This window comes from Aethalodelphis obliquidens, unplaced genomic scaffold (genome assembly GCF_003676395.1).
Source record: "Aethalodelphis obliquidens isolate GAN/ISIS:26980383/991018 unplaced genomic scaffold, ASM367639v1 scaffold3, whole genome shotgun sequence".
NCBI classification, from domain to species: Eukaryota; Metazoa; Chordata; class Mammalia; order Artiodactyla; family Delphinidae; genus Aethalodelphis; species Aethalodelphis obliquidens.
The window spans coordinates 27,526,446-27,549,682 of record NW_020837947.1 but is presented as its reverse complement, the minus strand read 5'-3'; the positions used below and the strand labels follow the sequence as shown (position 1 = coordinate 27,549,682).

The 23,237-nt window shown below is 36.5% G+C and overlaps 1 protein-coding gene across 4 annotated transcripts in view; it reads right to left on the bottom strand.

Moving 5' to 3' along the window:
- The window catches only part of AHI1 (Abelson helper integration site 1), a 215,619-nt gene that overhangs the window by 177,059 nt on the left and 15,323 nt on the right, over positions 1-23,237 (bottom strand). For 3 of the 4 annotated variants that reach the window (XM_027085763.1, XM_027085773.1, XM_027085793.1), the window contains exons 5-10: positions 19,739-20,310; positions 16,259-16,437; positions 9,713-9,817; positions 8,657-8,876; positions 7,503-7,695; positions 3,976-4,071 (exon numbers count right to left, since the gene is read on the bottom strand). In XM_027085763.1, coding sequence (XP_026941564.1) covers positions 3,976-4,071; positions 7,503-7,695; positions 8,657-8,876; positions 9,713-9,817; positions 16,259-16,437; positions 19,739-20,310 — 1,365 coding nt within the window. The remainder of the gene's footprint in view (positions 1-3,975; positions 4,072-7,502; positions 7,696-8,656; positions 8,877-9,712; positions 9,818-16,258; positions 16,438-19,738; positions 20,311-23,237) is intronic. The other variant, XM_027085784.1, reaches the window with a different exon arrangement.

The following is a 23,237-nucleotide window of genomic DNA, read 5'->3' as shown; positions in this document are numbered from 1 at the left end:
TTTCCCATTTGTTCAGCATCAGTATTTTTAGTGGTAAAATTTCATGATGTTTAAATTTTTAAAAAGTCAAAATTATTTTAAAAAAGTAATTAAGATACTTAAACTTGTTTGAGCCCCTTACTACATTTTTAAAATATTTTAGTCTACCCTCTTAAAAAGGTCTATTCAATCAAGAGAAACTAGTAAACAAGACAACGTATGTTTCAGCTACATAAATGGAGATTCTTATGAGAAAAATAATGTCACCAACTCAAAATAGGTCCTCTTTCACTAGACTATGACTCAAGTAGAAAATACCTTTGCTAACTTTTGTGCCCTTTACAAATTAGTAGAGACAGTTGGGAGCTTTTGCAGCAGTTTAGGCAGGTGGAGCTGACAAACTCCAAGAGTAGGAAGGGACCGAGTACAGGGAATATTTAATAACTGTTACTGACTCATGCAACTTGGAAAGTAAAAACGAGAAGAATCAAGAAAGACTCTAAGGTAGCGCTATCCAACAGAACTTTCTGTGGTGATGGGCATGCTCTCTATTTGTGCCACGCAAAACAGTATCCATTAGTCACACATGGCTATCGAGCATTTGAAGTGTGGCTAGTGCAGCTGTGGAAATTAATTTTTAATTATATTTAATTTTAGCTAATTAATCTGAATTCAAATGGTCACTTATGACCTGTGGCTACCAAAACAGATAGGGCAGCTCTAAGGTTGTAAACTTGGGAGACTGGACAGATGGTGGTGCTACCAACTGAAGCAGCAGATGTGGAAAAGTTAAGAGATCTAGGGAAGATGTTCAGCATGGGGGGGGTCAGATATCTATGGGTCACCCAAGTTGAAATGTCTGAATTCTGAGGCACACACAAGAAAAGTGGGTCTAAGAAAAGTGGATTAAAGATGGAATCATGAGTAGGATTGATATTAAAGAGATAGGTGGTAGACCAGGAAGGAAACTGAAGGAACTGAAGGAATGGGATAAGGAAAATCAGGAAAGGATGGTGTCGAGAAAACCAAGGTAACAAGAGTTTCAAGAGAGTGATATCATGCACACAGGTGTGATAAAAGAAGAACTAGAAAATGTTCAATAATTTGGTAAATAGAAGTCATAGTGATATGTTTGGAGAAGCTTTAGTAGCTGAGGCAAAATCCAGATTGCAGTGTGTTCAGGAATGAGGCATCAATAAAGAAACAGAGCTGGCAAAAAATATAGCTCATCGTTTCCCTACCCCTCTCAGGGGAAGATGTAAAGTCAATGGAGGTCGTAAGCTGAGAGGTGATGTTATGATATAGAGGCGTAAAAAACCAGTTTCAAATTGAGCAATTGAGATGTTCAGTTGTTAAATATTAAACAGTCGAGATTCCCTTCATAAACTGTACTACTATCTGCCTGAAGCTTATCATAAGGGAATAATATCATTTTTAGAAGATATTTATTCCCCAGATTCTAAATCATACTTTCCATAAGTTGTATTAATATTCACCAGGCAATTTAGTTTATACTAGTATGCTACTTAGTATGAGTAAACAACTAAGATTCAGCCAAGATCCTGCCATTATGATTACAAACTACAAAGTGGAACTTGAATAAATAAGGCTTTATTATTTTTTAGTTTAAAAGATCAGTCATATATATGTGCTAAAAGAATCAAAAGCGCCTCTACCTGAGAATTAGGATAAAGTCTCATTTAAATCTGGACAAAGATCCTTTGGGGTTCATTTGGACCACTATGATAACTTTACAGTTATCTAGGACAGTCCTGGAACCAATGGTATAGGTTTTAAAACATTCACATTTTAATTTGATTCATGCCACTTTCTCAATAGATATTCACGGAGTACTTTCTATGTGCCATTAATATGCGGAGAGTGATGATATTATAAAATAGAGAGTTTGAAGAGTGATATATTAAATGCAAAGAGATCTGGTAAAATAAGGACTAAAATATGTTCAACAAATTGGCCAAAAAGAATCACCAGTGACTTGAAAAGCTTACAGTCTAATGAAAGAGATATGTGTTCTAATAGAGGATGCACACAGAATAATGTACACTTTATTCCTGACTGCCATTTATATCAATGGCATAAAGTGGATAAATAAATAAAACTTAATATGACACAAAGGTAAAAATGCTGTGAAATACATTGTTTCCCAAGTGCAGTTTACAGTAAATACTGCAGTTCTGCACAAACCATAGCATAAAAGGAATGAAAAGTTTCTAATAAGACCACAAGATGGCAATGTTTACTATGTGAAAGTGACCTTCTTTGCAGTTTTTTTGTTTGTATTTTTGCCTTTTTCTTTTTTATTTGGTATGAGAGGGGGTCTAGAAAAAGGTATAACAGGTTATAGAAGGGAGATTTTAGAAGGTACAATGGACTAAGTGATTCTTCAGCCTATCAGACTGCCCTTCAGCAAGCAGACTGCACCTCTCCTAAAGCCTCTAACCCACAACATGGATTCAGTGCCCCATCTGGGTCTTCACAGCATCTACGCCATAGCACGTAATCATATAGGTAATACGTTTATACAGAAACTGAACTGGAGGCCAAGGACAATGTCTAATTTATCTATGAATGCCCTATATTTAGCAGAGTACCTGGCATTTCATAGACTATTTTCATAGACTATTTACCATGTACATTTCAAATAGTAAATACTTGTTGAATAGATGGATGCACAAATGGAAAAGTTTTATAATACAAAACAGGTTAATTACTCAAGACATTTTAAAACTCAAATTTATGTTTAAAGTCAGAAATAAAAGAATTATGTAAGTAAAATGTCCCCCTTTTTAAACGTTAATCTATCCACGTCTTTCATCTCTGCTGAAACATCCTAGTCAAGACACCATCATTTTATACCTAGACTACAGCAAGAATTTCCTACCTTCATTTCCAGTACATACCTTTGTACCCTCTCTAATCCATTCTCCACTCAGCAAAGTAATCTTTCTAACAAATAAATCAGATTATTTCATCCTTTTGTTTAAAATCCTTAAACGGCTTCCCATTACTTTTTTTTTTTTTTTTTGGCAGTATGCGGACCTCTCACTGTTGTGGCCTCTCCCGTTGCAGAACACAGGCTCCAGACACGCAGGCTCAGCGGCCATGGCCCACGGGCCCAGCCGCTCCGCAGCATGTGGGATCTTCCCGGACTGGGGCACGAACCCGTGTCCCCTGCATCAGCAGGCAGACTCTCAACCACTGCGCCACCAGGGAAGCCCCCCATTACTCTTTAAAGTTTATAATGGTGCCCTGTTGCTATAATGGCTCAAAGACCTTGTATTATCAAGGCCCTGTCTACCTCATTAAGCTCTTCAGGCACCATTTCCCCTTCAGTCTCTGTCCTCCAATCTTAGTGGCCTTCTTGTGGTTATCTAGGTATTCCTTGTTCCTTCCAACATCAGGGTCTTTGCATAGCCTGTAGCCTCTACCTAGAACTCTCTCTTTCCCACTACTGCCATCCAGCTCATGCTCAGGTTCAATGTCTCTTCTGCAGGAGACCTTTTCCTGACCCCGCAGGATGTTTTCATCATCTACCCCATCCAACTTGAGAGTATTTATAAAAATTGTAATAAATGCTAAGTTGTATAATCAATTGTTTTATGTCTGTTTTTCTTGCTAGAATATGAAGGCCATGAGGTCAAGGAGTTTATCTTCTTTGTTCACTGACCAGAACAGTGGCTGGCACATAAATAATAAATAATTTGTTGAGTTGAATAAATGAGGTCAGGGCTGTGTGTGTCTTTCTCTGTGCTGGATCCTTAGAGCCAAATAGTGTACCTGGCACACACTAAGCACTCAATAAATATTTAAGAATCTGAATGAGCATCACCTGAGCTTGAATTAATAACTCTTTACCATGGCAATCTTACCTCCTTATCATAACTCCGTATATGAAACCAAACTGACTTGGAAAAAAGTAGCGCATCAGATTTGAAGATTATTTTAAACATTCTTTAAAATGGATGAAAAACATACCTTGAGAAATGCCCAGGCGATTTTCCGGAAGCCACATTCTTGGTTTCGAATTTCAGAGCTGTTCTTAATTTCTTCCATGCTTAAGAAATCAAGAATCTGTAAATAAGCATAACAAATTACTTCACAGTATACTAGGCTATCTAAAATTTAATATTTCCTAATAATGTATTATTAAATTTTTAAAAATCCTCCCTTAGAGAAGAAAAACATTTTTATTTCATCTCACTCACTTTTGAGTTAACTCATCCAGTTAGTAAGGTCCATTTTTTGACCACTTTATCTTTTATCAATAAATCTTTAAGATTTATTTAAAATTCAAGACAAAGCATTAATTACCTCAAATATAGTCCTGGCAAAAATAACCAGGCACAAAATTCTTAAGCTTTGCTCTTTTTTTAATGTATGAGTGCAGACTTCAAAGAATTGTTTGTTTAAAAAACTCATGGCCTTAATCTGTGGGTTTTTCCTTGGATCAGCTTCCTGAAATTGGGTATTTTCTCTTTGGATATATGTTGTCATTAGGCTTCTCAAGAGAACTTCTTTCATATCTCTACCCTAAGTGGATATTAAAGCTCATGGATTTGCAACCAACCTGCCACAGAGACTACATGTATTCTAGGTACATGTCAGAGACTACCACTTCCTGGTGCTTATCAAAAGCTCAGCTGAGATAACAAATCTTTATAGAGGACTGCTTAAAACATAATATGCACTCCATTTATTCCTCTTCTTTATATACTTAAACTTGTCTTCAATGTAATACATTCTCAGTGAAAAAAATAATGACAGTATAAGAAAAATATAAAATAAAGTAAAAACTTATAATCCAGACCCATAGCTGATCAACATTAACATCTAGTTTATAGGTATCTAAACCTTTTTGTGTGTTCCAATGCTATCTGCAAACTATTTTCATGTAATATGTAGTGGATAGCTCGAGTCAATACATACATATGTATACCATCATGTTAATGGCTGCCTAGTATTCTTCTGTATTAGAAATATCATAAATTTAATTAAAAAACATAATTTATTTAACCAAACCTCTTGCTAATTGAAGAGATCTGTTTCCTTAAAATTTCTGCTATTATAAACACTGCTTAAATAAATATCCTTACACACACATCTTTGTGCATTTGTCATTTTTCCCTTAGGTGAAATACCTGAAAATGGAATAATAGCTTTAAGAACCTCTGATAGATATTATCGAGTGGTCCTCAATACACCATTAAAAAGTTGAAATCAAAAATTAGTTTTGTAGACAATAACATTTTATGTCAAACCTTAAGAATCGTCCAGGCTTCCCTGGTGGCGCAGTGGTTGAGAATCTGCCTGCTAATGCAGGGACACGGGTTCGAGCCCTGGTTTGGAAGATCCCACATGCCGCGGAGCAACTGGGCCCGTGAGCCACAACTACTGAGCCTGCACGTCTGGAGCCTGTGCTCCGCAACAAGAGAGGCCCCGATAGCGAGAGGCCCACGCACTGCAATGAAGAGTGGCCTCCGCTTGCCACAACTAGTGAAAGCCCTCGCACAGAAACGAAGACCCAACACAGCCCAAAATAAATAAATAAATTAAAAAATAAATAAATTTTTAAAAAAAGACTTGGGTTTAACACCCCAAAAAAAAATTTTTTAAAAAAAGAATCAACCAAAAGTGTTTATAATTCAACAACCTAACTTTCTTAAATCTCATAATATTATTAAAATGAGTATAAAATAATATTATGATAATGGAGGACAAATTTCTATGACAAAGAAACAGTACCTTTATATACAAATTATATCATTTTTTTAAAAAGCATGGCTTTGTACAAATCATACAACATAATCACAATTGTAAATGGTGGATTCATACCATAAGCACACTAGATCATCTGAAAGTTAAGGATCATAAAAACAAGTGACTCTACAAAATAAGTTATTGGCTCTGGTCATGCCTTGCTTTTTCCCATGCTAAAATTCCCCATCTTGCTTAAACTGGAGGAGAGGCTTTCTCTCCTTTCCTTTGCTTATGGAGAGATAACATGAAGTAGGGAAAAGAAATGTGGTATTTTAGATTCAAATTATCTTTAAATACTAATTACCTTCATCTAAAACTGGAGTAACTCTGGGATAATCACTTTATACTTTGAGCCTTCATTTCCTTTGCAGTAAAAAATTAGAAATAATAAGTCAGCTAATATCCAAACTATGTAAAAAACTCTTACAACTCAATAGTAAAAAAATAATCGGATTAAAAAGTGGGCAGAAGATATGAAGAGACATTTTTCTAAAGAAGACATCTGGCCAACAGGTATATGAAAAGATGCTCTACATCAAACATCATCAGAAAGATGCAAGTCAAAACCACAGTGGGATGCCACCTCACTCCTGTTAGAATGGCTATCATCAAAAAGATTAGAATGAGTGTTGGCAAGGATGTAGAGAAAAGAGAACCCTCGTGCACTGCTGGTAGGCATGTAAACTGGTGAGGCTACTGTGGAAAACAATATGGAGGTTCCTCAAAAAATCAAAAGTAGAACTACCATATGATCCAGCAATTTCACTTCTAGGCATTTATCCAAAAAACCCACAAAAACCCTAATGCAAAATTGTTCATTGCAGCATTATTTACAGTGCAGATGTGGAAACAACTTACATGTCCACTGATGAATGAATGCATGAAGAAATTGTGGTATACACACACAGACACAGACACACAGACACACACACATACACACACACACACACACAAAATGGAATATTATTAAGCCATAAAAAGCAATGAAATTTTGCCATTTGTGACAACATGGATGGATCCCAAGGGCATTATGCTAAGTAAAATACGTCAGAGAAAGACAAATACTGTATGATCTCTCTAATATGTGGAATCTAAACAAACAAATAAACTAACCAAGATAATAGATACAAGAACAGATTGATGGTTGCTAGGGGCGGGGGGTGGGGGTTAAGAGAATAGGTGAACTGGTTTGGGTTTTTTTTAGTTTAAATAAATTTAATTCTTTAAAAAAGGTCAGCTCACAGGCGCTCTACTCCATAAAGCTTTCCCTGACTGCTATGACCCTCCACTAACCCTTGACATCTAAGAAGTTCTACTTCATTTTGGTTATATGATACATTGTATTAGTCAAGCGATCTGTGTATTTTCTTCTTTATTTCTCCTAGTAGTATACAAAATCTTAGGAAGTCTAATACAGTTAAATGAGTTTATTCTTTGTGAAGAGGGTTAAAAATGGAAGGCTGCTTAGACATAGATTAGATTCATCACTTCAGTGAATAGTCATGGCATTGTTGTAAGGATTAAATAATACAGAATAAATCAAATGGCTAACTACTTGTACTAGTAAAGGCTCAGCAAAGACACGATTACTTGTATCTCCATAGCACATTACAAATACATTATTCCTAGAGGTCAAATTCTCACACTACTTTGTTGTATTATTGATCTACTAAAATAATAGCTTATATCTGTGCTATTAAAATATTAACTAAAATTTAGTTTAAACTGCTCTATTCAATTCATACCTCAAAGAACAGGATGACTTTAGGACTCTCATCAAAATCTCGAAGCAAATAGGGAAAGTTTTCATTAAATATAATTTGTTCTTCCCACTCTGGAAGTCTTGATTTTAACTGTTTAAAGTCATATGGCTGGGTCATAACAGGAAGAATATAATCCACATTCTCCTTTTCATAGTAAGATGAAACAGGCCGTTCACTGTTCAGAAAAGATACTTCCATTAACACAGTTCTTTACAATTTTAAGGCAAGAAAAAAATAGAGTGATAGTGTTCAAGATGATAAACAGCCATGATACATAAGGAAAAAAATTTTATCTATCTAGAAAACTACAAATTTTATACGACGTAAAAGTAGTAGTATCTTAGTTTCATCTTGTATTTACATACTATCAGTCAGTTTCATAGAATTACTTTATTATTTACACATAAAGTGAGAGGTGTGATTACACCTTTGGCATACAAAGCTGGAATTAAGTAACACCTTCAGAATCTTAAATGAGTTTGTGATAAATTAGTACATTAGATTTAAATAACAAAATGATCACAACAGGATTGTAAGTACTTTGAGGTGTGTCATATTTTCTTTGTATGCTCCAAGACAAATGAATAAGTGAATACCATTTCTGATAATTTTCAAGTTTCCCAGGCCTGCCATTTTTCCAAACAAACACCTTTTTTTGAATTCTAGTACTGTCATTTATTTTATCAATATTATACTTCCTATTTGGGCCTTCAAACACGTATTAGCTATAGAATTAATATTAGGAAAAATTAAATTCAAGACATTTGTCTCATCTGAGGCACAGATAACATATTAACTTCAAAAGAAAAAAATGAGGTTAGAGACAATTAAAGCAGTGCCACATCAGATGACTTACAATGCAAGTTAAATGCCATACAATGAAAGTTAAGCTTGGGAGAAACTCTCTCAACTCCCCTTCACTTAAAATGAATTACTGAATTAACACATGTTCTCCATTTCTTCTATAAAACATACTGATCAATATCAATGGTTGATGAACACCTACAATTAGTATACCATTCTCTAATACACATCTATATATAGCTCTATTCCCATTGACTGTCAATGGCAGAAAAGAGACTTCTATGGTAGACAGTTTCAATTTCAAGGGTTGGCTGCACAATTTAAAAAATTACCTGTCATCTTTCTTGACATATTGACCAGTATTCTCATCAACCACATGAATTTTCACCATCGGGTGAGAAATCATAAAATCTGACTTAAGCCGATCAGTTCGGTGAATGTAAACTCCCAGGACAAGGTCATCATCAAGCAAACATTTGGGATAAACTGGACTATCTCGGCTTGTTATTTCATGAACACCGTCACCATCAGTGTCTTCATTATCATCTGAAACTACATGCATGGAAGAAAATCAATGTTATAATTAATTGTTCCCATAACAATATACTCAACAATAAACACTGAATTTACAGATTATCTAATCCTAGTGATCCATGATTATTTGTCTTTGTTAACAAAGGCACTTCAAGGAAAAAGAAAGAAAAAGCCAGATAATAGCAGACTACACTCTGAGAGTAAATATTGCATTTACTAATGCACTAAAATAGGGTGAGGTAGCTTTCTTTTTTTCCCTAACAAGGACTAACAACACAGAAAGAAAAAAATGAGAGCCAAAGACAAAAAAGTAATTTCATTTAGAAATTTTCTAAGTGGAATATGTATCACTCAAATTTCTGCTTCTGGGTAGGATGCAGTAGGATGTTGCAGGTCAATGTTTCTGGTAACAACAACTTGAAAAAGCCAAATAAATTTTGAAAACCTTATTTTTAAAGGCATCAGAAAAGTAGAGAAACAATGTATAGTAGATGGACTAAAATTCCAGAGAGGGAGAATCAATCGGGGGTAAGCTGATGGACTGGCAACTGTTTCAGTGTCTGGGGACATTTGCTGATTAGCATATGAGCAGAGGACCCAAGAAGAAGGTCACTACTGGGAGAAAGAGTAACCAGCAAAATTTTTAGTGGGTGCATGGGGTTAAGTGATAAATTCAGCCTCAAACACAAGGCCAACGTGAGAGGCTGAAGAGGTAGTAAAATCTCCCAGTCTTGTGGTACTAGGAAACAATGACCCACCAGAGGGAGGGGCCTGAAATGAAACAGGCAAGGAGGAAGCCCTGGAGGGCATGGTCATTTTATGCCTACAGCCACTTTTCACCTGGGGTCACTTACCAATTCTGGGCGCATCTAGAGGTTGAGAATCCAGGCGTACCCCCTGGCAGAAGGCCCCTACTGGGGGACAGAGAAACCAGCAGAGATTTTGGCATTCACGCAGGGCTGGAGTGACAAAATTGGAGACTTCAGGGGCCTCAAACACACGGCCAGTCTCTCCCTCAAGACATTTGCCAAAATTTGAAGTTGCATGGGGCAGAAGGCTAAAGGACTAAGCTGAGACCTCTGAAAGGCAAAACTGAATCTCCCAAAGTCTTTTAGAGTGGACAAGACAAATACCTGCCAGGCTCTCAATCTGAAACACCTGGAAGGGCACATCCTAGGAACAGGGCAAATCAGAGATAGAGTCTTACCAAAACTGCAACCCAGATCTGACTTAGCTCAGATTAGTTGAAATCAGTTGCCCACCCTGTCTGCCTAAAAGTGGAAAGAGGAAACCCTCTCTAGTGGAAGATAAAATCATCTGGAGCCTCTGGGATTCTATACACCATGTCCAGCATATAATACAAAAGTTACTAGACATAAAAGAGGCAAGACTGTATGACCAATAACCAGGAGAAAACACAGAAAACAGAAGCAGACCCACATATGATTCAGCCTGGAGTTAGCACAGGAAAGACAGACAAAATTATTTTTAAAAATAGAGACTTTCTACAGAGAATTAAAACTCATAAAAATAACAGGCATTATGGAACTGAAAAATGTCTGAAATTAAGAATTCAATGGATGTGTCTAAAAGCATACTGGACACAAAGGAAGACATTATTAGTGAACTAGAAGAAAAATCAATATAAATATCCAAACCAAAGCATAATGGAAAAAAAAACAAAAGAATATGGGGGAAAAAGAAACATAAGAAACATGTGGACAATCTCAAAAGAGCTTGTGAAATTATAATCTAGAAAAACAGGAGAGGATGATGAAGAAGCCATATTTAAAGAAATAATGACTAAGAATTTTCCACAACTGATAAATGATATCAATCAGTAAACTCTAAGCAGGGTGAATTCCATCAAAGCTATATTTAGGCATAGCATGATAAAACGTTGAAACCAAAGACAAAAGGGAAATCTAAAGAACAGCCAGAGGGAAAAAAAAGACAACAGTCCCCTCAAAGGGACAGAAATAAGACTGCAGTTGGGAACAAAAATGATGGAAGCCAGAAGACAACTGTATGATTTCCTGTAACCTAAAATTATATATTAGTAAATATGCTTCAAAAATGAAGGTAAAGGCATTTTAACACAACAAAATCTGAGTGAATTAGCAGGCCTGCACTAAGAGAGAGAATAAACTGAATTCTTCAAGCAGATGAAAAATGGAAAAATGGAAATAAAGGAAAAAGTAAATTTGGGGGTGAATATAAATTAATATCAACTGTACAAAATGGTAACTGTAACATCTGTGAAGTTTAAAATATATATAGGCCTAAAATACAGGATAAGAACCTAGAAGGCAGGAGGGGGGATAGATGCAGAGAAAGAAAGCACCTGACAAAATCCAAATGGAGTCAAACTATTCTCATGTTTTAGTCGTGTCGGGGAAGTGTATTTTGTTAGGGAGTTAGTTTGTATTAGACTATAATAAGTCAAGAATAAACTTAATGTTCTTCAGGGTATCAGACAGTAGAAATATGTGTAATTAATAAGTTAATAAGTTAATAGAGGGAACAAAATTTTTAAAGTGACCTGAATAATTCAAAAGAAGGCAAGGAGAATAAGGAACATAAAACACTTAGGTCAGGGCTTCCCTGGTGGCGCAGTGGTTGAGAGTCCGCCTGCCGATGCAGGGGACACGGGTTCAAGCCCTGGTCTGGGAAGATCCCACATGCCGCGGAGCAACTGGACCCATGAGCCACAACTACTGAACCTGCGCGTCTGGAGCCTGTGCTCTGCAACAAGAGAGGCCCGCGCACCGCGATGAAGAGTGGCCCCCGCTCGCCGCAACTAAAGAAAGCCCTCGCACAGAAACAAAGACCCAACACAGCCAAAAATAATAAATAAATAAATAAAAATTAAAAAAAAAAAACACTTAGGTCATATGGAAAAACTAACAGTGAGGTGATAAATATAAGGACACAGAAAGGTCGCAAACAAGAGGATATTGGGGGAGGCACAAGAGCACTTCACATTTATTGGGCACCTGTCCCCAAGGAGTTCACAGCCCGGGGGCTGAGACCCCACATGTGCTGGAGTAGGAGAAGAAAAGAGGTGAAGTCAAAAAGGAAAGGAATACAGACATACTGTGGCCCAAACAAAGGAAGTACAAAGAAGGCACACACAGGGAGCCTAGGGGCTAGTAGAGGAATGAAGTACTGGCAAGCCCTGCCTAGACCTGGAGACCATGAACCAAGCACAGATTTGAAGGCTGTCCTTTCTCAACCAGGTTGGCACCACCTAGGGGTACACTGTGGATGATGCTGGAGAAATGAGGAAGGGAAAAAATGTACTATGCAAACTCAGACCATAAGTAGACTTTAAGGGAGAATGGTTACCAGAGATAAAGGACACTGCATAATGACTGCTATAGACTGAATGCCTATGACTCCCCAAAATTCATATGTTGAAATCCTAACCTTCAATGAAATAGTATTAAGAGGTTGGGCCTTCAGACAGTGATTAGGTCATGAGGGTAGAGCCTTCATGAATGGGATTACTGCCCTTATAAAAGAGAACCCAGAGAGCTCTCTTGCCTCTTCCACATTGAATCTGCAGGCATCTTGATCTTGGATTTCACAGCCTCCAGAACCATGAATAATAAATGTTTATAGTTTAAGCCATTCAGTCATAGTATTTTGTTATAGCAGCCTGAATGAACTAAGACAATAATAAAAGTGTCAATTTGACAGCAAGATATAACAATCCTAAGCACGTATATATATTCAATAACATAGCTCCAAAATATATAAAGAAAAAAATGACAGAAATAAAAACAGAAATGCAAAATAATAGTGGGAATTTTAATACTCGTCTCAGTAGCCAATACAATAAGCAGACAAAAACAAAAAATCAGTAAGATGAGAACACAAAACTTGATGTGATATACACAGGACACCACCGCACCCAATAACATCAGAATCCATGTTCTTTTCAAGTGCACGTGGCATATTTACCAAATCGATCATAAGGTGGTCATAAAGAAAGCTGTGATAAATTCTAAAGATTGAAATCATTCACAATATGTTCTTTGACAACCATGGAAGATAAAAACCAAAAAAAAAAAAAAAACAATAACTAGAAAATCACCTGCTGCCTGAAACTAAACAATATGCTTCTAAATAATGAATGACCAAAGAAATTTAAATAGAAATTAGGAAATATTTTTATGGAATGATAATGAATATAGAACATATCAAAAATTTGTGGGATGCAGATAAAGTAGTGCTTAGATGGTAACTTAATGTGTTAGACGCATACAAAGGAAGACTGAAATCTTAAAAAATCCACCTGTAAAGCTAGAAATCAACAGCAACTCAAACCCAAAGAAAGTAGAAAAAAGGAAATAATATAGATAGAAGAAATTACCAAAATCATACACAAATGTATAATAGAAATAAAAGCTAGAGGTTGGTCCTTTAAAAGTATTTATAAATTGAAAATCCTGAGACTAATGAAGAAATAGAGGGAATCTAATTACCAATATCAAGGGGTACCCTTTCAGATACTATAGACATACAAAATTTGAAAATCCATATTAAATGGACAAATTCCTCAAAAAATAGAGTCTATCAAAGCTGACAGAAGAAATGGAAAATATGAAGAGTCTGGTATTTATGAAAGAAACTAAATCTGATTTAAAATTCTTTCCACAAAGAAAACCTTGGCCTAAGAGGCTTTATTAGTAAATTCTTCAAACATTTAAGGAAGACGTAACACCAATTTATACAAATACTTACAGAGAATTGAAAAGGGAAGTATTTCCCAATTCCTTTTGAGACCACCAAAACCCTGATATTAAAAACTCTGTGTATTTTAAGAAAGAGTAGTACAAACCAATCTCTCTCATGACTACAGTTACAAAAATCCTTAACACAGTATCAGCAAATCAAATCCAGTAATAGATTTTTAAAAAGAGAGCTAATACACCACAACAAAGTGGGTGCCCCCCACCTCTGCCAGAAACATAAAGATGGCTTAATAATCAAGTAACGATTAACCACATTAATAGAAAAAAGGGTGAAAATTAATATGATTATGTTGATAGATGCAGAAAAAGCACCTGATAGAATTCAGTATCTAGTCATAATAATAATAAACTATTAGCTAATTAGGAATAGCCAGTAATTAATCCAATAAGAGGTATTTACAAAAAAACCTACAGCAAACATCACAGTCAGTGGTGAAATAATGGAAGCTTTCCCCAAGGCTGAGAGCTAGAGAAGGATACTTGTTATTGTCACTTCTATTTAACACTGTAATCAAAGTCCTAGCCAGTGTTATCAAGGTAAGAATAAGGAGTAAGACATAAGAACTAAAAAGGAAGCAATAAAACTATCATTATTAACAGAAAGACCTATTATAAACCTATAGAACTAAGACATGGTGGTGGTGTTGCTGCAAACCATCTAAGGATAGAGACTAGTGAAAACTGACCCACTTACACAGTCATGTTATTTATGATAAAAGTGACACTGAAATGCAGAGGAAAAGCTCTCTTCAGTAAATGGTACTAGGTCAATTATATATTCATACGAGAAAAAAATGGGTCTGGACCACTACCACTATTAAAAATCAATACCAGATAAACCGGAAATCTAAATGTGAAAAGTGAAACAAAAAAACTTTTAGAAAATAATATGCAGAGAAACATCTTCACGACTTGGGAAAGATCTCTAAAATCACAGAAAGCACTTAACATTGAAGGGAAAAATGGATACACTGGGCTATATAAAATTTTTAAATTCCGTTTTTCAAAAGATATCAGTAGGAAAAAAATGATAAAACCCAGAGTGGGAAGATATTTGCAATATATATATGTATTTATATTTGAGAAAAGACTGCTATCTAGTTATCTAAAATATTCTTACAAATTAATTAGAAAAAGGCAGACAATTCCATTTCTTAAAAAAATACACAGAAGATGTGAACAAATTTACAATGAAGGAATCCAAGTAGTCAATTAACATGAATAAGATGCTCAACTTCACTAGTTACCATGGAAATCAAATCAAAGTCAACAGGGAATAATCATTAAACACTCCTAAGAATCACTAATATTTTAAAACACTGACAATATAAATATTGGTGAAGATGTAGAGTAATGGAAGCTCTCAAATACTGCTAGTATCAATTGGTAACCCAAGTTTGGAAAGGGAGAAGTGCCTGTTAAAGTGAAAAATATACATACTCTATGGCATAGCAAGAATGCCAAGAATGTGCCCAAGGAAAATGTATACACGTGCTCACCAAAGATGTGAACAGAATGTTCATTATAGCTTTATTTATAATCGCTTAATACTAGAAACTCCTCAAATGTCCATCAACAGAATAGGTAATTAATTGTGGTATATTCACACAACGGGTATCTATACAGTACAAATACAGGACTGATGATGCATAAGCTCAAGTGCATGCAACAACAGTATAAATCTCACAAAAATAATTTTGAGCAAAAAAAGCCAGGCACAAAGAGCACGGTATTTATTGTTCTATTTATATTAAAGCAGAAAAACCAGGAAAAATTGGCTATGTGTTCGATGAAAAGGCAGCGTTTACTCCTGTAGGATAATGAACAGGAAGGGAACTTGTGGGGGCTTCTGGGTGCTAATGATGCTCTGGCTCTTAATTTGGATGATGACTTTACAGACACGTTCAGTTTGTGAAAATTCACTAAGTAGTATACTTGTAACATGTACATTTTACTTTTTAAAAAATTAATTATGGAACCACAAAACACCATAAATTGCATCATCTAATGAATAAGTACCATAAAGTCTAAAATTGCTTATTTTAGTCCCAATTTTTGGCCAGTTAAATGGGAATTGAAAAGAAAAAAAAAAAAAGAAATGTAACAAGCAGAAGAAAGGCAAGAATAAGTAAAGAAAAATAAGAAAAATGAAATGAGTAAAGAGGAAGGTAGAAAGCAAGAGGTAAAATGAAAAGTGGGCAGGAAGGAGAGAAGCTGAATTAGGAGAAATTGTGAAGATACCATGTTTGACAGAGGGATGCAGCTTTAACATCTGAAATGTTTATCGGTTGTTGACCATTTTATAGCTTTCAGTGCTGTAAGTCTTAATTATTTAGGGGCAATAACATAAAGAAGAAATCTTCTATGCCACAATAGCAACAACAAAGTCAACGTCATTCTAGAGGTGAATCAAGTCGTTAATTAGAGATGACGCAAGTAAGACTAACTCATCACAGAGGTCCACAGTTAAAAATAAATGTTATAATCTGGACGAATCCAAGAATAAGTACCAAATATTCTATATTGGATTTTTTCAATTATATCCTTTGGAACTAGATTTTTAGTTTTAAGGACTAACAGTCCTAGAATCAAGTTATTCTTACCAAGGCACACATTTTTCATTTAATTTGGGTAACAAACCTGTTTTAGCCTTCTTCTTTTTTTTCGGTTTGGATTTTGCGTCATCTTGCACATTGTCTTCTACATTTTGTTCCTTTGAGCTTATTTCATCATCTTGATGAGAATCTGAAGTAACTGCTCCAACTGGAGATTCCTTCTTTTGTTCACCTTCAACTGGGTCATCAGAGATGATCAATGTACTGCAAATATAATCCAAGTTCAAGCCATTGGAAATGTACCATTATTATTATTACTGTGCAGCAAAGTAAACAGTGAATAGAGGCAAAGATAATCCTAAAATCAATATTATTTCCTGCTGGGAGATACATATATTTTCTTACAAACAAAAATGGTTGGCTGCCAAACTAGGTATTATGTGTACTCAGTTACACTTGGTGATACATTATATACCCCATGAGCCACATTAAACTCGTCTCTAAACTCCAGGGAAAAGTGAAATTGTATTTTATGATTGATGGATCTGTTTTTTTTTGGTTTTTTTTTTTGCGGTACGCGGGCCTCTCACTGTTGTGGCCTCTCCCTTTGTGGAGCACAGGCTCCGGACGCCCAGGCTCAGCGGCCATGGCACATGGGCCCAGCCGCTCAGCGGCCATGGTGCACAGGCCCAGCCGCTCAGCGGCCATGGCGCACAGGCCCAGCCGCTCCGCGGCATGTGGGATCTTCCCAGGCCGAGGCACGAACCTGTGTCCCCTGCAACAGCAGGCGGACTCTCAACCACTGCGCCACCAGGGAAGCCCGATGGATCTGTTTTTACATAGGATTGTCAAATCATCCTCACTCTACTGCCAAGTAAATAAACAATGAACAAATTTCTAAATTATTTAAAAGCAAAAAAAGTGTTCTAATTTTGTTTGTTATGTTTTCAAGAGGCTTCAGATAGTCAACTTTTGATTTCTATGTAAAAATTAATTTGTGTTTTCCAATGTTTGGTGTGTCACTACATTTTCAGAAGGCTATTATTAAAATTAAAATACGCATCACATGAACTACTAAATGGCAAGGGGTGGCAGCCTAGAAGCATACTGAGTTGTAAAGAGAAACCAGCCTATTAAAGTTTGTGATTTATCAAGTAAAAAAGAAATCTGCATTTAATAATCAAAAATTGACTTCCAATATATTTAGTCATATTTCAAAACAAAGAGGTTGAGAAATAAAGAGTAAAGAAATGTCTCAAACTAGTCATTCCAGAAAGCATGTTATTTTATCACATCATCAAATACTATTATTTAAAGAGAACAATTACCCTTTGTATGCTGTTGTCATGTAAAGCATGGTTTTATTTAAAACTCATGAACTGATCTTACTGAGTATGACTTACATTTCATAATAGATATGGTAGTTATGAGAAGAAATAGGATTTATGGTATACTGTAGTAAGCAGCCTTTAAGGTGGTCCCCAATGATCCCTGCCTCTTGATATTCATATCTTTGTGTAATCTCCTTCCTTGATTGTGGGCTGGACCTAGCGACTTACTTCTAATAGACAGAATATAGGAAAAGTAATTGGTGCTACTTCTAAGATTAGGTTCCAAAAAGACTGTGACTTTGGTCTTGCTTTTTCCCTCTCAGAGCCCTTGCTTGGGGGAAGCAAGTGGCCCTGCTGTGAGTAGCCCACATGAAAAGGTCCATGTGGCAAGGACCTGATGTCTCTGGTCAAAAGCCAGTCAGGACCTGAGACCTGCTAATGGCCATATGAGTGAGTTTAGCAGTGGATCATCCAAGTCTTCCAACAGCTGCATCATTTGGCAGATCTTCCCCAGCCAAGCCTTGAGATGACTGCAGCTCCAGCTGACATCCTGACTGTAGCCTGTGAGACCCTGAGTCAGAGGCACCCAGCTAAGCCATGTGCAGATTCCTGAGCCACAGAAACTGTGAGACAATATGTGTTTGTTGTTTTGAGCTGTTAAATTCTGGGGTAACTTTTTAATGCAGCAACCGATAACTAATTCACATACTAACGTGTCCCTGTTAGCAACTCTATTTGCCCTCTCTTTGCTACAACTGGTTGTCTAGCTTTTGCTAAGAAGGGAATTATTTTTAGATGAGGACATTAAGGGAAACTGACCCTGAATGCCAGAGAATAGTCAAATACAGACTGTTCCCACCTCAAGTTGTCTATCCAGATGTAGATTATGAAAAACAAATTTAATCAGAGTAGTTAAAAGATTTTTTTTGTCTTGTTTTCCCCAAGGAGAGACATATAAATATGAATATACTCACAGATGCTCACACTGTATATGTAAGCATATATGTATAAGCATTGTATATAAAAAAAGACTAAAGGAGGGCTCCCCTGGTGGTGCAGTGGTTGAGAGTCCACCTGCCAATGCAGGGGACACGGGTTCGTGCCCCGGTCCGGGAAGATCCCACATGCCGCAGAGCGGCTGGGCCCGTAAGCCATGGCCGCTGAGCCTGCGCATCCGGAGCCTGTGCTCCGCAACGAGAGAGGCCACAACAGTGAGAGGCCCGCGTACCACCAAAAAAAAAAAAAAAAAAAAGACTAAAGGAATACAAAATTGCTAATAGTGATTATCTTTGTACGGTTGGATTACTTTTGTTTTCCTCTCTGTGTCTGCGTGTTCTACAATGAGTAAACGTTATTTGTAAACTAAGGGGAAAATGTTATTTTCATATATCCAAACAGGCATTTGTAGCTCAATAAAGGGGCTACTTAGGTTTCAATTATTTAATAAGCAGATGTGAATAGTTAGGGTAAAGACTCTTAAGGCAAAACTGCCAAGGTTACTCAGCTTCTTACTGGTTCTGTGACTTAAACCCTTCAGTTTCCTCACCTGCAAAACAGGATGATAATATTATTCCTTATAGGGTTGTTACAAGGGAAAAAGCATGTATTCCTTGTAAAGCATTAAGCACACAGGAAGGGGCCACATAAAGGTTAGCCGTTAGTATTGTACTGGCTATGTGTCCAAAAGGAGGACTAAACATTTTCTTTGTGAAAATGTAATAGGGAAGAACCTTTTGTATTCTATTACAAGTTAATCACTAAAGGGATGTTGCCTATAAGCTTAATTATACATAATGGCCCATCTCTGGGAGCCCTGCTTCCCAGGTAATGAGCATTAAGCTAAAATACCTTTGTTTAGCTCACAGCAAACATCCTGACCAGGCCCACCTGTGAATGACTGCAGGGAGGAAGAAATCAACACATCCCCTCTGGAGGCTGATGGGAACCAGGAAGTGTTTGACTTTACTCCTTCCCCTTCTAGTATGAAAGGAGCCTGAATTCTAACTCAGGCAAGATGGTTCTTTGGGGGCACGATCCCACCATCTTCTCGGTTTGCCAGCTTTCCAAATAAAGCCGTCATTCCTTGCCCCAGCAACTCATCTCTCGATTATTGGCCTGTCATGTGGCGAGCAGTATGATCTTAGACTCAGTAACAAAACTACAGGTATCACTCAAAAGCTGAAAATAATAGAGTTTTTTTAAGAGGACATTTTATATTTATCAATGTAACATACCTTGTTTCAGATTTAGACAGGATTGGAACCTTCTTTTTTTTCTTTTTTCTTTTTTCACCGTTCAATTTGTCATCATACAATGAAGTATCTGAAGGAAAGGAAGTCTCTGAGGGAAAGTAAGCCAACTGCTCCTTGAGTTTCTTTCGGATTTTCTTCTTAATCTCCTTTGCCATTTCTTCAGCTACTTGGAGCTGGTATACTTGCATCAGTTCTTCCTCACCTAAACTATTTTCTCCTTCCTCGGCCTTCTCACTTTTCTCATGAGTGACACCTGGCAGTGGCTTGGTCCGTGCTTTCTGGGGTGTTGCATCCGCCTTCTTCTCAGGAGTTTCCGGCTCCACTTCTTGTGTTGTCACCTGGAGTGCTGTTTTTATAACCTTTTTATTTGCCTTTTCTTGCTTGTCGTCCTCCACAGTAACATCATTATCGGGATCTTCAGTTGCTGGCTGCGGATCTCTTGGTTTGTTTTTAGTGACTCGCATGTTCTTCCCTGGGTTCTTAGTGTTAGCAGCACTTATATCATCACTTTTAGTTTCTCTGATTTTCTGAAGATTGCTTCTGACTGCATCAAGCTAGGAGAAGACAATACAATAACAAAGTTTCAGCTAAGCACAGTTTAGTTACGTGAAGATAAAAATAATGACAAGTGTTCCACAATGTGTAATACTGGGAGGATTATGTCACTTTTTACTTGAGCACTGTGACACCATTCTACGGCATCTGATGAGCGTTTTCCTAGTTATTCTCCCAGCGTTGCATTAGCAATCTTGAGAGTAACTTCAGGTCAAATGAATTAACTAGTTAACAAAGGAAAAAGTACTTAATGACTTTTCAGAAGTGAATTAACTGCTCAAATCTCAAATGCTAGTTTCCTCTTTGGCAGAATGATCCATACTCTAATCTAGATATTTGTGAAAATGCTAAAAGAGCCATGGTTAAACCATTTCATGTTTCCCAATAGAAAACACACACGGGTCATTTAACTTGCTTCATAATTACATTCAAAAACCAAAGGTTTATAGCTCTAGGATTACTCTGCAATTAGTCCAAATGTATCACTGAAAATGCTGCTAAGTATTAAATATTATCAAGTTGGATCAAATGACAGACTAAGCACGTACCTGTACCTCTTTCTACAAACAAAATTATTTAAAATGAGAGATATTTTTAATGGACAATCAGGCTAGAAATAAAAACCGAATGTTACTAGTAATGAAATAAACATTTTGAGAAATTCCCCAAGGATAAAAAAAAAACAGGCAGGATTAGATCTAGTAAACTACCAGAGAAAACCACAGCACATAGGAAAAGACTTCTCCAGAGAAAAGGCTGGTTCTGGAGAAGCTGAATCAAGTAATTCAGGAAGAGGGACAAGCCTGAGGATGACCAACTGAGGAGTTGGGAGGGACAGCTCTGTCTTCCTCCTCCGTTCGTGTTACATGGTGACTTTCACCCAGAGACCAAAGCAGCTGAATACAGATATGGCTTCATGTTTTAGGTAGGTACAACCCTCACCAACAGCAGAAGCAGACTATGTTGAAAACAACCAACAGGCAGGAGAAAAATTTTCAAATACAAAGATGACTAACAACTAACAAACACGGAAGGAAAGCAGCACAATGAAGGAAAAGCCACCAAATCCAATAAAACAGAAAAATTAACAAGGAAGAAAAATAAATAGCATAAATAAAATAATTTTTAAAAAGTGGAATTAATATAATGAAGAAATTCAAAAGTATGAGATAAAAAAAAGTATATGTTAGAATTAAAATTTCAAACGACAGAAATAAAAGCTTAAGAGATGTGTTCAAAAACAGAAAGGGCAGGCTTCCCTGGTGGCGCAGTGGTTGGGAGTCCGCCTGCCGATGCGAGGGGGCACAGGTTCATGCCCCGGTCCGGGAGGGTCTCGCATGCCATGGAGCGGCTGGGCCCGTGAGCCATGGCCGCTCGGCCTGAGCGTCCGGAGCCTGTGCTCCGCAGCCGGAGAGGCAACAGCGGTGAGAGGCGTGCGTGCCACAAAAGGAAAAAACAAACAAACAAACAAACAAACAAACAAAACAGAAAGGGCAAAACTGAAGTGCTATAAGATGGAAGCCAATACCAAAATGAAGAATTCTCCCAGAAATGGACGAGCTTACCAGTGAAGACTGAAGTTCAATTTTCGAAAATCCTCATGTTTGAAAGTGGTTAGAAAATATCTAATATATGTGAAAAGGTGGGAAAATGCTAGAAGAACTAGTAACCCATTATATATCCAATATTTTACCATCTCCAAGACTCTTCTGCTTACCTAAAATGTATTTCCAAATTCTATCTATTCTTCAAGGATAAATTCTGAATCCATATCCTCAAAAAAATCTTTCCTAATCAAATCTAATAAAAATATTTTCTCTCTTAAAAAAAAGTTTATTTTCACATGTTCTTTTTCTAGAAGCAATATATGCTTAACTTAAAACAGTAAGAAAACAAAAAATTAAAAATAGTAAAAAAAATTCAGAAATTACTTAGATAAAGAAGACCCAAAGTTCAATCCTGGGTTCCCTCACACAAGGAAAGTCATCGCTAATCTCTTCAGAAACTTATTTTTGTTGTTTTTCTATGAACACAGTCATACCTAATAACCTTGAATTTCCATTATGTCAAAATGGGGCAAATGCAAATTTCTCTATTTTCTTGGAACCAGAAACGTAGTGGCAATCGATAAAAACTGTGAGGACACTCCAATAACTGGAAAAAGATAACCAAGAATTAGAAATAGAAAAACGAATTATGGTTTTGAAAACAAAACCCTGGGGAAGCTAAATAGATGAGGCTCAGTTTATTTATTTATTTACTCTCTTCCACTGATCTGTCAACCTTTGTACTAATAACATCATTTTAAATACAATTCCCAGAGCATCTGTGGTAGCATCCCAAAATTCCATTGCACTGAATTGATAGTTTCATTACTTTTTAAATTCCTGTTTTTGTGGTTTGGATTTCCTTTGTCTTGCTAACAACTTCATGAGATAGTGTTTACATTTTCGAGTAGTTTATAAATTTTAAACTTTTGTTACTGATTTCTAGTTTTGTCATACTATAATTTAAAAAGGTCTACTTCATGGTATTTCATATTTCATGGATTATCACTGAATTCTAAAGTGTCCAAAATACGTTTGTTCATGTTCTATTATATCTTTGCCCATCCTTTTATCTTTACCGTCCGTGCCTCATTTAGGATTTTTGCTTTAGTTTGTTTTTTAAATCCACTTTTTGACACATAACAATAAATTATGTGAAGTACAGTAATATTCACCAGTTTTACGTGTATACTTAAATGAATTTTGGCAATGTATACAGCTGTGACACCACCACAATCATGATGTTAAACACCCATGACCCCACATGTTCTTTTACAAAGTAAACTCCTACCCCTCCATGTCCTGGCTCCGCTCAACCATTGATCTGTTTTCTATCACTGTAATTTTGACTTGCCTGGAATTTCATATAAATGGAATCA